This window comes from Carcharodon carcharias, chromosome 3, assembly GCF_017639515.1.
Source record: "Carcharodon carcharias isolate sCarCar2 chromosome 3, sCarCar2.pri, whole genome shotgun sequence".
NCBI classification, from domain to species: domain Eukaryota; kingdom Metazoa; phylum Chordata; class Chondrichthyes; order Lamniformes; family Lamnidae; genus Carcharodon; species Carcharodon carcharias.
In genome coordinates, this window is record NC_054469.1 from 201,891,831 (window position 1) to 201,908,072 (window position 16,242).

The 16,242-nt window shown below is 45.1% G+C and overlaps 1 protein-coding gene across 1 annotated transcript in view; it reads left to right on the top strand.

The window, feature by feature from the left end:
- Positions 1 to 16,242, top strand: part of LOC121276499 (catenin delta-2-like) — a 943,152-nt gene that overhangs the window by 876,456 nt on the left and 50,454 nt on the right. Inside the window, exons 15-16 of the mRNA XM_041184989.1 lie at positions 9,741 to 9,891; positions 11,699 to 11,939. Coding sequence (XP_041040923.1) covers positions 9,741 to 9,891; positions 11,699 to 11,939 — 392 coding nt within the window. The remainder of the gene's footprint in view (positions 1 to 9,740; positions 9,892 to 11,698; positions 11,940 to 16,242) is intronic.

The following is a 16,242-nucleotide window of genomic DNA, read 5'->3' on the forward strand; positions in this document are numbered from 1 at the left end:
AGTCCCCAATAAACTGTAGTGCTACGTTTACTGATTTTTAAATAGAATATGTTAATGTCTATTGCAATATTTTAGTAAATTAAAGACTTTTGCAGCAAAATAAATTATAATTGCAATTACGCACTTTAGAATGCGTAATTAAATTCAGTTCCCTTTCTGAAGACACATATTGCATTCTATCATCTTTTATATTTTCATTATAAGTTCCTATGTCTACGTTTAGAATGGAAATTTTCAATGAAAACTTGTCACTGCAGTTGTATCTTCTCATCAGTGGTAGAACTACATGACTGGAGGGATGTTGCAGTTACATGACAAGATTATACAAATAATTTCCATTATCACATGGAAATAGAAATTTATAATGGAAATACAAAAATAATGTATGACTTTAAAATTGGACTCAATTATATCAGTACACTCTGACCCAATTGTTCTCACACTCCTAACCCTGCTGTACTTCAAGATTACACTTAGCCTTGACTCATGATGTGCACCGCTGCAGGAGGACACATAACGTTCATAAAATAATTAATATTAATAGCTTAGTAATATATGGACAAGCACCCTCTTTGCCAAAACTTCAGAACCATTTATGGCATGATGGTGATGTTGATGGAAGATAACCCGGAATTGATAACCCAAGCAAAGACTGCTTTCTCCAGCATATCATCTTACTGGGAATTCGGGATCAGGGTGATGTCAGCATGGACTGACATCTGTTGTTCTGCTGTGCAACTTTCTGTAGAATTCTGCCCAAGAAGTCACACACCATCCCAACTTGCACTTATGTTGCCATTCTTTTATCATTCCTGGATCAAATCCTGGAACTAACTGACAGTTTTGTAGGAGCATCTTCACCGCATGGATTACAGCCGCTCAGGCAAAAGGCTCACCAGCACCTTCTCCAGGGCAGTTATGGAAGGGTAATGAATGCCCACCTTGTTTTTTATATTTCAATTCTGAGAATATATTTTTAAAAATGAAAACTTACAACCAGATAGAAGGAGTGAGCAATTTCTGTAGCCCCATTGCTCTACAGGTCACACCATAAGTGTAAATGTTTGATTCACTCACCAAAATGGCCAATTGTTTACTTTCGCTATTGTTAGAACCAGAATAAAAGACTTTAACCGGGCTTCTTTCAATAAACTCATAATGATTGACTTATTATGAAATAAAACGTCTCTTTAAAAAAAAGTTGCAAAAACTAGTTAATGTGCAATTTGTAATCCAGAAGTGTAATTATCTACCCCTTTAAATCCCAACACCCACACATGTACACACAAAGGACAAAACAAATAGGTCCTCTGCAGAAGTTGGCATTTGGCCAATAGGAAAACCTTATGAAAAAGGATAATGTTTGAAGGGCTTGATACTGTTCTTGTGCTCCTGCATGCGAAGATGGATTGTTGGTCATAGTAGTTGCGTGAAAGTTCCTTCCGAAGAAGCTTTGGGGTGGAGGAGAACAAAATGGGATCAACGTCCTTGGGATCTCTCTCTCTCATCTCAGCTTCTCGGGTTTCCAAATACAGATGAGTTACACTTAGACGAGGATCTCTATGTTTCTATATTAACTATATGAATTTCAGTCGAGGCAGGGAGAGATCAAGTTGAGCAACCTTTTTCCTTTCGGTTTATTCCCAAAATGGAGTCCAAATTAAAAGTTCAAAACAAAAAACTCCTCTCAGTCAGGTGGTTTCCAGAAAATTATCAGAGTCTCACAGCCTGATCACAGTAGTTTTTTTGTTTCTCAGCAGTTAAAGTTCAAGTAAACAAATAGTTCTTATCTCCTCCGGTGCCCTGCTGGTCACTTAGTTGAATTCATGTCACTTCTTGGAAAAGGCAGTTTGCTCACAGTCCAGAGTGAACTTAAAACCATTTAAGAAAAACAGGTCAGTTCCTAAGGAAGTGTCCAAATAACTCCATGTCCTTCCATTTAAAAAAAAACACATTGTTCTTTGAGATAAGTATTTATAACAAAGCAGACACTGTGGTTTTCCTACCACACCACTTATCGAAAGGGAAAATAAAATTAAAGCTGCTAAAGTAAGAGGAGCAAAAATGCTTAGTAACAGATTCATGTCAAATTTCCTCAGGACACTAGCACATGGCTAAGAACTAGGGATAGGAACAGGAGTGGGCTATTGACCCTCTCAAGCCTGTTCCACCATTCAATTACATTATGACTGATCTGTACCTCAACTCTATTTACCTGCGTTTGCCCCATGTCCCTTGATACCTTTGCTCAAGCCTATTTACAGCATTTCAAGCTTGCAAGCTTCAATTGTCCAAGCATCCACAGTCTTTTGTGAGAGAGAGTTCCAGATTTCTGGTATTTGTTTTGTGAAAAGTGCTTCCTGATGACCTAGCTCAAATTTTTAAGAATACGTTCCCTCATTCTCGACTCCTGTACCAGAGGAGATTGTCACCCTATTGAATCCGTTTAACATTTTAAACACCTCCATCAGATGACGCCTCCATCTTCTGTACTCAAGGGAATGGAAGTCAACTGTATGCACCTTGTCCTTATAAGTTAACTGATTAATTCCCGCTATCATTCTGTTGAATCTGCACTGCCATATATCTTTCTGAGGGGTGGTGCCTAAAACAAGACGTGGTGCTCCAGATGGGGTCTCACCAAAAAATCTGTAAAACTGAAGCATAACTTCTTCCCCTTTGCAACCCAGCCCCCTTGCAATAAGGATAATGCCTGCACATGTGAGTAAATGGTTGAAATTTATTGTACTGCTTTAAGAAAGACCCAGGTCCATTTAGCTTCCCTTCTACCATTCTGATAAAAATGATAAAAAGAATTGTTCACTAATCATGGCAATACGTCTCTATCAATTAGTTTGCATCAGTCGCAGATAGAAGACAAAGAAAACGCCAGTGGCAGAGAGCTTTAGGAAGAATTGGTCCAAAGTTATCTGTCCCTTCTGATCATGTTACACTACCACATTTCATATCTCAAATTAATTATATACTGTATCCCAAGAAATCTATCTAACTCACATTTGAATTCATCAATTTTAACTGCTTCCACTGTGTCTCCAAGAGTGCCTGTTCCATGAATTGACCACCTGCTCAATGTTTCCACAGATTAGTTATGAATTCCCCCTCCTTCATGGGCAGATCATTTCCTCCAATTCTGCTGTTCTGGACAAAATGAAACAGCTTTTCATGGTCTACATTATCTAGTCCCTTTAGAATCTTAAAAACAGCAATGATATCTCTCAACGTTTTCTTGCCTGGTGAAAACATGCCTGATTTACATCATCATTCCTCATTATCAAATCCTCTAAGTCATTCCAGTTGCTCTCTCCTGTTTGTTTTCAGTAGTTTCTTATTTTATTGTACTGTACCAACCAGAACTGTACAGAGTAATCTAAGTATGGTTGCATACTGTTTATAATGTGGAAGGAGTTATCTCATTATTTTGCCTGAATATTGGGCAGACTCCTCCCAGAATTGCACTAAGTGTGGCAGTGTGTGGGTAAAACATTGTTTTACCTGCCAGCCGCAATGGTGGCTTTTCACGTTGTATCGTCCCAAACCCACTGCAGTAATTATGCATTCCCGGGAAATACGCCCCGGTGGGCGGGCTCTCATTTGTGCAACACACCATCATCTCATGGCTTCATCACACTGGGAGCCATATTTAAAGTGCAGCCACATGTACATACCTCAGTGCTTCTAGCCCATGACTGCTGTACGGAAGATATGGCCCTGAAAAGCAAGAAGACTGCAGCCCCCAGGTTTAATGACATGTCCCTTGAGTGCCTTTTGGAAGCAGTGAAGACTCGCCATGATGTTCTTTACACCCGCGCTGGCAGCAACACTAATCCAGCTTAGGTGGTGGTGGCAGTGGTGGTCAGTGCCAACACCCTGCAAAAGAGCACAGCCACCTAGTGCTGAAAGAGGATGAATGATCTCCTCCATTCCACCAGGATAAGTCACTCTTCTCATCACTCTCAATTCACACGTTCACAAGCTCATCACACATCCACAGGGCCTTTACTCATGACCAGTTCAAGGGACATCACCATTCACTCTCTCACACACATTTTCATTGTCCTCATCCTGTCCATGGGACCACTCACCACACACACATGCCAGGCATATTTACCATCTGGCCTGGCAGGCATCCTGCTTACAGTCCATCTCTAAGATTCCTGCAGGACAAGCTGACACACAAGAGGGAGAGGTCGTAGACCGGTGCGGAAATGGCAAGAAATCAAGGTCATCACGGACTTTGAAAACAGAGCCATCCAGCTGGCCGGCAAGGACCTGGACCGCTGCACTCGTCAATTGCAGGACACAATGGAGAAATCCATCCGCCTTCAGTTTGAGGTGATAGCGCTGGCATGCCAATGCACTGAGGTCAACACTGGTAGCATGGCGGCTGCCATGGAAATCTTGGTCTAGGACGTCACTCCTGCACTGCTGCACAGGCTGAACTCCATCGCCGATGCCATAGTTGGTCACCAACTGTGTATGCAAGAGGGGTGCGGGGGAGCCAAATCTCATTCCAGCTACCCCTTCACAAGGAGTCAGCCAGGGGCCCTTGGGCACCCATAGGGAGAAGGATCAGCAGGTGAGCCTCATGGCCATCCATCCAGTTGACTCCAGGATTGTCTGGCCAATCCAACTCCCCCCTTCCTGTAACCTCAGCAGCTCCAGCTCCACAGGCTAAGGAGGGTGCCGCTGCCACACATCAGGACCCCGAAAGCAGGCCGGGGCCCTCCAGGTCTTGGTCCTCCGGAGGACGCCCAGAAAGTTCATCACAGACAAGGCGTAGCAGTCAGCAGGCTGCCTCCACCTCCGCTGTGTATGTCCAAGAAACACCAAGATGTAGCATCATGGTTAAGAAAGTTGAGAAGATGTAGTTGCATAGCCTGGGCACGGGTGTTAATCACTTGTACATAATGTCCACTATTGTCAATAAACTCCCAAGAATGTCTCCCTGCCTGTGGCTCTCTGTTCTGATGAACAGTGTTCATGTTACTCAGATGTGAAACCTTTCTGCTCAAGATAAAGGAGGGTGTCACAGTCCAGGACCTCTCCCCTGTGCTTTGTGCAAGCCTTCAGAACAAAGTGATTGTCCAGCCTCGCACTCCCTGGACACATTAATGATACCTGCACCTCGATGGTGCTTGTCATTGCTGCCAGAACGTCGTGGGCAGGCGTAACAGAGTTTCGTCATTCTGTCTGTGTGCTCTCAGCACCTTTAAGGTGGGGCTGGCCCCATCTCTTCAGAGTCTGTGACCAGTGACGCTGAGCTCCTGAAGGGGTCAGGTGCTGAAGGCTGACAAAGGATCAGATGATTCTAAAGTTTCATGCTGCATCTCCATGATATGACCCTGATCACAGAGCACAAGTGAGCTGCCCTCGGCCAGACAGGAGTCCGACATTCTCAGAGGCTATGTGAAGATCTATGGAGTATCCTCACTGCATGTCATCATCATCCTCCTGGAATTGAGTGACTATTAGGGCCTAGGCTACATCTCCATGACAGGTTGTAAAGGGTGCAGCAGGTGACGACGATTCATGACATTCTCTGTGGGCTATATTGCAGGGCTCCACCAGACCGGTTTAGGCACCAGAACCTCATTTTCAGCTTTCCGATGGTTTGCTCCACCAAGCTGCAAGTTGAAGCATGAGACTCGTTATACCTTTGCTCTGCTGCCGTCTGAGGCTGTCACACGGGTGTCATCAGCCACATCCTCTGCAAGTAGCCCTTGTCCCCAAAGAGCCAAGCCTGCAGCCTCTGTGGACCCTGGAAAACATCAGGGATCTATGACCAACTGAGAATATAGGAGTTGTGGATATTCCCTGGAAACTGTGTGCACACACCTGCAGGATGCATTTGTGGTGGTCACACATGCTGCACGTTCAGCAAATGGAAGCCCTTGCGGTTGACATAGTTGACCATGTGTTGCGACAGAGATCTGAGCACCACGTGAGTGCAGTCAATGGCACCCTGGCACCTGTGGGGAAATCTGGGCAAATCCAATTGCTTTTGCATTCTGGCTGTACTGGTCATGGGCAATTGTGTGCCTTCGCGAAAAAGACACCTGTGACTTCACGGGTCCATTTGTGGGTGGAGACTTGTGATATCCCATAGAGGTCACCTGTGGAGCCCTGAAAGGAGCCACTGGCATGGAAATTGAGTGCCATGTCACTTTCATGCCCACTGGCAGTTGGTGCCCTCCATGTCCCTGTGGCGCCAAATCCTGCAGTAGCTGGCCGATGTGACCAACCAGTTCCTTAGACATGTGCAGCCTTTGGCGACACTGGTTTTCCGTCATCTGCAGGAATGAAAGGCGATGTCTGTAGACCCTGGGTCTAGCTCGGTGCCGACCAGCGATGGCTCGCTGTGCCTCTTTGGCAGCGCGTGCAGGAACACCAGCCGGCCCTTCTTCCTGAGGGTGCTGTTCCTCCCTCTGTGCAGCCAGGCACCTCAGTCGCTCTCTTCTCTGTCGTCTTCGCTCTTTGTACACCACAAGGCATACAGCTAATTCACCAGGCTCCATGATCCTGATGTACTGCTCCTACAAGGTGAGAGAGAGAGATGTGTGGGTTAGCTTGGCTGTCCTAAGAACCTGTCCTGGTTAAGTCTGAAGGCCCTTTAATGCACGCCAGAGAGTGCTGGCCACTATTTGAATGGCCAGAGATTTGTGCGCTTCATGGCTGCCCGAGACCCCACCCACCTCTGCTGTAGTCCATCTGACCGATTGGTGGCTGTTTTGCCCATTGGACTGCATGCTGTGCTCTCAGCTCAGGCGCAGGCATGCTCCTAACCTGCACTGTAAGGCTGCACTGTTGGCTTGAATCATGGGGGAGACTGGTCCAAACCGGAATGATGACATTGCAAGAGGCTGTGAGCGCCTCTAGTGACTGCTCCATGGCTAGTTTTAGCAGGGAGGTCGTACAACTTGCCCAGTCATCCACTGTTCTGCAGTCCACTAAAATGCTCATTAGTTTTCCGTCTGTGCCTGAGGGTGAAAAGTTCTGGAGCACTTGGTACTTTCATACCTCTGTGTTGCTTGAGTGGGCAGATAAGCTCAAGACCCAACTCCATGCATACCAATGTGGCTGTGTCTGAACTGTCTCAGCTGCAGAGGAATGGTCACTTCATACAAGGTTTTCCTAATGCGCAGCCACTTCCCTCTCCCTACCCCGCACATGCTTGTGCACTACCTTCAACTGCAGAGCAGCCCTTACCCCCACACCCTTCCCACAATGCGCCTCAACCTTGAAGTCCAACAGGCGGCCCTTGCAATTATTACACAACAGTGCTGTGCACTCACCTCCGAGTTCCCCTTAAAGTGCAGCCCACCAAGTGCATGTCTTATGAAACAGATCGACAGGCGGACGATCCAGCTGGTGGCCGGGGGGTGGGGAGTGATTCGGCCATCTGACCTTCTAATGATATGCAGCTGTAGTACAATGGTGTTCCTGATGCCCAGTGGCAGGAAACACAGCCCACCATCAACAGGCTGAGTGGACAATCACAAAGTGGTTTCACATTGACTTTTGGCCTTCTCACCATATGGCCCAGTCACACCAGCGAGCACGCCCGACGCCAGCGGGCATGGACGATTCCGCCCATTGATTTTTTAATACAGCCCAACATCAAATTACTGCAAATGCTGGAAACCTGGAATAAAGTTAGAATATGCTGGAAACATTCAGCATGTCTGGCAGTTCTGATAAATGGTCATAGACCTGAAATATTAACTCACTTTTTCATTCCACAGATGATGCCTGACCTGCTGTGAATTTCCAGCATTTTCCGTTTTTATATCTAATTTATTTTGATTTCTGCCACCAAGCATGGTTGAGCTATCTTCAATTTATTGTCAATCAGGACACCCCTCCCCCCCCACCAGATTGCTTTCATTTCCCATGCACAACATTTTCTTTCCTTCAACTATAGTTCCTTCCTAGACTTCTTGTCCTTGGGTGAAGCACTGTGCATTTCTCTCATTGAATCTAATCTACCAAATGTCTGCCTACTTCCCAAGTATGTAGCTTACTTCGTTCAGCTTTAGAATCTACCATCTTCAGTAGCTTCGTATCATCTTCAAATTTAGCCTTTGTGTGTGACTCCTTTCTGCACAGCGCTTATGAAGACATGAAACAAAAGATGTTAAAATTTTGGGATCTTTTTTGATTTGTGTGACTCTATGGGCAGAATCTTCCATTCTGGATGGGTGCCCTGCTCACTGCCTGAAAAAGCGGTGAGTATCCCATGCTGACTCTGAGGTGGAAGGCCCACTGTATCTTCTGCCCATCAGGCAGTTAAGTGGACAGCAGCTGTCCTTCCTGTAGACTGAGGGCCCTGGAAGACAACTTCCTGCATGCCACGAGCTGTTGGCCAACCAAAGGCCAGCAGCTCTTGCTCTCAGCAGGAGGAGTCCGTGGTTGCTGCGTGTACAACACCCCCTGGAGTCCCTGGATCAGGGAGCGAATCAGGAGAAAGGCTGTTAGGGAGGGTCTCGTGGGGTGGGGATTGCAGGGAGATGGAGGCCATGGGGGGAATTAGCAGTAAGGGCAGGGGGCTGGTTGACAGTGGCCACCACCACCCCCCAACCATCTCCATTCCCTTGATCATAACACAAATTAGTGCAGATCGAGAGATCCCATCCCCACTGCAGCTGACATGTTCGTACAGTTTTGCCAGTCGTGCAGGCCACATGTCAGCAGGGCCACCTGGATCTGGGAAGATTGCAGCAGAGGCAGGAAGAGGGTCTTAAGCAGTTGTTAAATGGCTGTTTAAGGGACTCATCTGGAGGCAGGGCGGGAAGCTCGACCATGGGCCTTCCCACCCAGAACTTACCTCCAGTCGAAGCAGAACGGTCCTGATGCCAATGCACCAAATTCTCATACTCGCCCACCTCCTTCCTGGCCTCCAGCGGAGGAAAGGCTCTGGCCTGTGTAATGCATTACACAGTGCATCATTTATTTGAACTTGCCAGTGTTAATCAAACATCTTGAGCTTCTTTTTTAATTGGCAGTATTTCGTCAAAGAGGATCACTCGATTTATCGAGCCCTTCCAACCTTCATTTCATTGTGTATCGAAACCTATGTGGAGAACTAAGGCAGTGGGATCCCTTGTATGTCTCACTTGAGAAAACATGGTAGAAACATGCCATATATAATTCGACATTTCTTCATAAAATTGCATAGGATACAGCACCAAAACGAACTCCTCACACCTGAAGAGTCATATTTGACTCGAACCATTAACTTTGTCTCTCTCTCCACAGATGCTGCCAGACCTGCTGAGTTTTTCCAGCACCTACTGTTTTAAGTTCAGACTCCACGTGGTAATAAGCTCCACATTTTTACCTCTATCTGAGTAAAGAAGTTTCCTCTAAATCCCAGAGTGGATTTAGTGGCTATTATGCATTTTATGGCCCCTGTCTTTGGATGCACCCACAAATGAAAACATTCTCTCTATTACTACCCAATCTAACTCCTTCATAATTTTAACTACCTCTATCAGGTCACTTCTCAGCCATCTCTTTTCTAGAGAAAAGAGCCACAGTCTGTTCATTCTTTGGGCCAAACTGCATCCATTTGTTATTGGAGAGAGGCTAATTTATGTTAGCAGGTATGTCTGCCTAGAAGGATTTCCATCTTTCATTCAGTGTTTGAGTAGCGCCCGTTGTGCAGTGTTTAACAGCAGTTCTGCTTTTGGTTCCCAATATGTTGCTGTTTGTGTTCACAGTGGTCCATTTACATCCGTGCTGCAGTCCGGAAGGAGAAGGGTTTGCCCATTCTCGTGGAGCTGCTGAGAATAGACAATGACCGTGTGGTGTGTGCCGTCGCCACTGCGTTACGAAATATGGCCTTGGATGTCAGAAACAAGGAGCTCATTGGTAGGTGGAAGGACAAGCCTCTTTGTTTCCGTGGCAGATAACTACAAAAACATGCTATGGTAATTTGAAAGAGTGGAGTTGATGAGATTTATCCTTAATCTGGAAGAAAAGCCCCTAATCCAATCCATACCTCTGTTACTTCTAGACCCCAGGTAGCCTCCCACCTTGCACTCTTCATAAACTTCAGTTCAACCAAAGCTCTGCTGCCTGTAATGTAACTCACACCAAGTCCTGTTCACTCATCGCCCTGTGCTTGCTCACTTACATTGGATGTCAGTTTGGCACTGCCATGATTTTAAAATCCTCATCCTTGATTACAAAATCCCTTCATGGCCTCACCCCACGGAGCACTGTAAAATCCTTCAACCCGACAACTCTCTGAGATCTGCACGCTCCTCTAATCCCGGCCTCTCTGATTTTCATCACTCCACCATTGGCAGCCATGTCTTCAGCTGCTCCTGGAATTTCCTCCATAAGCCTCTCCATTTCTCCCTCTTACTTTACGATGCCCCTTAAGATCTACCTCTTTGGCCAATCGTTTGGTCACCTGTACTAATGTCTCCTTATGTGGCGTGATGTCAAACTTTGTTACCGCTCCTGTGAAGCATTTTGGGATGTTTAACTACTTTAAAGGCGCTATAAAAAAGGCTACAACTCCTCACTCAAGCCATTGACTAATCACTTTGGCTGAAGCCTTACTTTCAGTTTGTTCTGTGAAGACCTCTTATCAACAACCAGCACAAAGTCTAAAAAAATATCTTTGTCGGATGTATATCTTTGCTGAATGGATCGTCTCGTTTCAGGCTGTTAGAATTGCCATATGAGTTTTTGGCTCAGCCCCTGCAGCTCTGTGTCTGCTTGCTGAAGGGGATTTAGAAGGAATTTGAAATTATATTGCACCATCCATGTCCTCAAGATGGCACAAAGTGCTTTACAACCAATTAATTACTTTTAAAATTGTTGATGGTTTGTAGGTAAATGTAGCAGTTAGTTTTCTCACACTGAGGTCCCACAAGCAGCGAGTAAGGTAAACAACCAGTTAGTGTATTTTAGTGATATGGATTTAGTTTTAATGATTCACTTTTATTAAAAGATAATGAAAGGGTTGCTAAAAGGGATTTAGAAAGAACTTGTAATGACATGGTGCCATTCATGACCTCAGCACATCCAAAAGCACTTCACAGGTAATAAAGTAGTTTTGAAGTGTCATTACTATTGTATTGTATTGTGTATATTGTGCATCACGTGAAGCATGGCAGATGTCTTTTCGTTGAGATAATAGCAGTGGACTTGAACATTCAGGAGGGTCTGACTTGATTTTAATAAGCAAAGGTAAATGCCTGAATATGTTAATGTGACTATGGGCTGGAGTTTACATGGCGCTGTGTTCCCCACCAACTAAAATATCGGTCCTGAAACCGCAAAAAAGAAAGCCAGCTGCCCAGCAGCAATTTTACACTTGGTGGGGCATTAATTGGCTTAGGATAAGACATCTGCCCCCACCTGAGGAGGAAGTCCCACCTTAGACACCGTAAAATGTGGGTAGAGGGCTGTAAAACCAAGCCCTATGTCTATCCTTTCAAACCCCTTCGTAATTTTAAAAACATCTGTCAGGTCACTCATCAGTCTTCACTTTTCTCTGTTCAATATAGCCTTTCATTTCTGACATCCTTGTAAATTATTTTTGTACCTTCTCCAGTACCTCCATATCCTTTTTGTAATATGGAGACCAGAACTGTGCTCTGCACTCCCAAATGTGATCTAATCATGTTTCTCTTCTTCTCCTTCTCTCTCCTTTACCACCAAGGCAAATACGCCATGCGGGATCTTGTCCACCGTCTTCCTGGAGGCAGTGGCAACACTGGCACCGGCACTGGCACTGGCACTGGCACCAGTGCAATCAGCAAAACCATCTCCGATGAGACGATAACTGCCATTTGTTGCGCTTTGCATGAAGTCATTACGAAAAATATGGAAAATGCCAAGGCCTTGCGAGACTCGGGAGGAATCGAGAAGCTCATCAGCATCGCCAAGAGTAAAGGAGACAAGTAAGTAACCTCCGGTCACAGTTGTCACAAGCTCCAGAAGGTGATGCTGTTGTGACTGAGGTACTAACTGTGTCAATGCACGTAGGCCAAGCGATCCATGCACGTTCACTGGGTAGGGTTGCCAACTCTGATTGAATATATTCCTGGAGGTTTCATCGTATGACCTCTGACCTCACCCCACTCCACCCTACACATTCCCAAAAAGGGAACAGATTCTTTGAAGCCTAACTGGGTTAATCTGGACTGTTGATTAAACAATCTTTTTCTCCCCAATTCCAAGATTTTATAACTAATAAATGAAAGTATTCAAAGAAAATTAACAAAACACCATTGTACTTATTTTATATGATTTATCTCCTGGTTGTTGTCCTGGAGATAAGCCTTCGATTCCTTGGGACTCCAGGACAACTCTGTAGGGTTGGCAACCCTATCTGAGGGGAGCATGCTTAATGGTTGGACACTGTTCAGAACTCAAAGTTGACTCTAGACAGTGTCAAGAATTCCAATGAAGGAAAAAATGCAATTGCAATTTTGCCCCAAAAAATCCAAGGAGTTGTGCTTTAGGGAGCAAGGGTTTGGAGAAACATTGGGGGTAATATTGACTTTGAGTGATAGTGTATAATGGGTTCAGATGCCCATTACACACCTTTCCAAAATGTTTGTTTCCATTTGGATTTCCATTTGGAAATGAAAATTGGGGGGGATATATAATAAGCGGCTGAATCACTATCATTACTATCACTAGTTTTATACTTTCGGTCAAAGTCAATTTTTTTATTTGTGTCTTTTTCATGCCTTCCTGTTTTCCCACTTTGAGCTCCACGCATCATCCATGGTTAATATGATGAGCACGCAGTTGAACCACAGGCTCCCTGGCAAAGTCCTTCTGTAACCATAAGCTGGGAGGTGTGCAGCAAAGCACTCTATCCAGCACTTCTTCACCCATTAATGCCTTTCACCTCCAACTTCACAGGTTTAAGTGCAGTGAAAAGGATTGCCAGACCATCAGGACTTTCCTGGTGCCTCCATAAATGAGGGCATAATCTCCAGGTACTACTGCAAATAGCCCAGGAGAAAAATCACAGGAGCATTAATAAAGTATATTTCTTTAATTTATTGGAAGAAAGATGGTCTGACACAGCCAAGAAGCATCCAATCAAGTAATTAGGAACTTGTTTGCCTTCTCATTGGTGGGGGAAAGGCAGTATATCGTGAGGCTGGATGTTTGAGGTGATCAACACTTTAGGAAAGATGTGAAGGCATTAGAGAGAGTGCTGAAAAGATTCATGAGATTGGTTCCAGGGATGAGGAATTTTAGTTATGTAGTTAGATTTTGGAAGAGTTGGGACTGTTTTCCTTGGAGAAGAGAAGGTTGAGAGGAGATTTGATAGAAGTATTCAAAATCACGAGGAGTCTGGACAGAGCGGAAAGAGAGAAACTGTTTCCGGTCGAGTGCTACAGATCTGCAAAGCACCGCCTGAGAGTGTGGTGGAGGAAAATTCAGTCAAGACATTCAAGAGGGAATTAGATTGTTATCTGAAAAGGAAGAATGTTTAGGGTTACGGGGAGAAGGCAGTCGGTGAATTGCTCATTTAGAGAGCTGGCGCTGACACAACAGCCGACTGGCCTCCTCCTGTCTTCACTATTCTGTGATTCTGAGAAGAGCGAGGCAGAGGTGGTTGGAGGTACTCAGTCATGTGATGAAATCTTCAGGAAAAGTCCAACTAGAGTTGGTGACCCTGGCAGTGGATGGAAGAGCTCTTTCCAAAATCACAGTTACTGACTATCCCAAAACTCACCCAACTTCCCAATAATGCCCTGGTAACTGCTGTTACAGAATATCTCAAACATCCACATAAGATCTAGAAGTAAGTGTTAAAATGGCCAGGTTGCAGCCACATTGCTTTCACCTTCTTAGAACCTTTCAAAGGTAGAAATCGCCCTGCATCCTATCTAAATGAAATCACTTGAAATTCCTTTCATCCTCGCTAAATAAAACTGTTAGAAAATGCTCCAGAGTGCTATCTAAATGAAATCATTACTCCATTTAAAATGACAGGTTAACAACTGTTAAAATAGCAAAGAAATACATTTAACTGAATTCATTAACCAACTCATTACAGATACTATGTAGGGGTGGCAACCAGATAGCATAGTCGAACTGTGCAGTGTGGCAGGTTAGACACAGGCTTTGCACCACTGGGACCTGGGTTTAAAATCCTCTCTCTTGATCAAAAGGGTCCTTTATGAAATTAACCTGAACAGTCCTAGAAGTCATTGGAACTCCATCATGAAACTGCCACGAATACAACCCTAATTGACAATAATTCTGACAGGGCTAGGGATGGCCTGTGTGAGGCAACATTTTTCCATGTTAAAAGGACTATGTCAATGTAAGCTGTTGCTCTTCTGAGGTTGGGCTAAGGCACACTGTTTGGGAGATTGTAGAGGGAGCTTTACCCTGAATCTGGCTTGCATGACACTGGGGCTTGATTTTCAAATTGGTGTCAGGAACCCAATGCTCGGATAATTTTGCACCAGATGTGTCATTCACATGATGCAATCTTCAAATGTAAATGCCCTAATTGAGTCGGAGGTGGGTTTGGCGCTCGATTAGTGGTGCCAAGTGTTGTAAGGAGGCAGGAGCTGCCTGCAGGGCATGAGAGGCAAAGTAAGTTGGTAGCCAATTGGCGTCTGCTATTGCCTTGCAGAAGAGAGGAAGCATCACCTCGGAGGGCCTGCACCCTGGATGCACATGAAAATGGCCAAATTAAAGGTAATACAATCAATCTCGTGCAAGATCTCCCTGGCCCTGAAATTTTTCATCATAAAAGAAACCTCTAACTTTTTCCAGTATTGAACTGGACACCTATGCGCTAACGTGTACCAGACTGTTTTGGTTCAGTGATTTACACAATGAAAATCGCCTTCTCGCCCTCCCTGGCCTTCAAGGAGCTTAACAAGCCTTTAATTGGAGGCGAGCAGATTCCCAGCTCTCTCATCCCTGCAGTCACTTTGAAAATTTGAGCACATCCCAGAAGAGTCAGGACACTGGCACACCATCTGGGAATTATATTTTCAAAGCATGTCCTCCCTTGTTCCAATCCGGACAAGCATTGGAAAATCACAGCCTGGGTTTCTGAGACAGATAGGATGGAACTTAATCCAGGCGACTGGGATCTCATCTCCAATGGGGAGGCCCGCTATACTAAATGCCAGTTGGGCACATAAGTCATCAGCGGCAGGCTTTCCGCGGGATCAAGGACCTTGGGGAGGAACTCCCGCCCCCTGAGAGCTGCTAGCCAATCAGAGGCCAGCAGCTCATTATTGCCGTCAGCACCATTGGGAGAGTGGTATTGCTCACAGCAGTGCACCCACCAGAGGCCCAGAATCAGCGAGGGGCCTAGGCCACCGGTGAGTGAGTGTGGTGTGGAGGTCGCAGGGAGGTCGTCACTGGCTAGGATGGAGCAAGGGGTCAGAAGATATGGCAGGAGGGTAGGTCTCAGCCCCATCCTTCCTGATGCTAGGTCCCTCAATCAGGCATTGAGTGCCTTTCAATGAGGGATTCCCGTGGGAGCCTGCAGGCAAGTTTAATTTTCAGGTTTCCCACCTGGCAAGCTCCCCACCCAGTGCTGGTTAAATACCAGCAGTGACAGGATGATGCCCTTAATTGGGCATTAGAGCCTCAGTTAGCATCAGGGTGGAAAGGCTGTCCACGAGCCTTCCTGTCCCAGACTTAATTGGATTAAATGCCCCCCCGCCTCCAAACTCAACTCAGGGAAGGGCATTAAATACTGCCCAAAGTGTTCCATTGCTCAGAGCTAGTATTGCTCATCCTAACAAGCTCCATAATTACAGAGCTGTGCAGAACATTTTTGCAAATATCATGCTTATTTTAGTGAGGTGACGTCAGTGCTGGCAAATGAGTAATTTGACCATCCAGCACCAAGCACTCCCAGGTTAGATATGGCAATGTGAAATGATGAAGTGTAAAGCTCCATCTGCTCGATTCCAATTATGTACCTCAAACCCAACCTCAGAAAAGCCCCTCCTTTCCACTGCACCGGTATCATACCTCTGGGTGAACTTAACAATTGAATATAATTTAATACCATAGTTAACAGGTCCTTTTGTAGGAACTGAGTTAAGTCTGTTTAAAAGTAGTGTATCTTCAAGACAAATATTTAGCAATAAGGATGTTGTCCAAGAAATAAACACCACAAAACACAGTGTAAATATTATATCTTTGTGTAGGTTGATGTGAGCTATATAACTGGGAGCAAATTCTATTCTTCACTAGGTT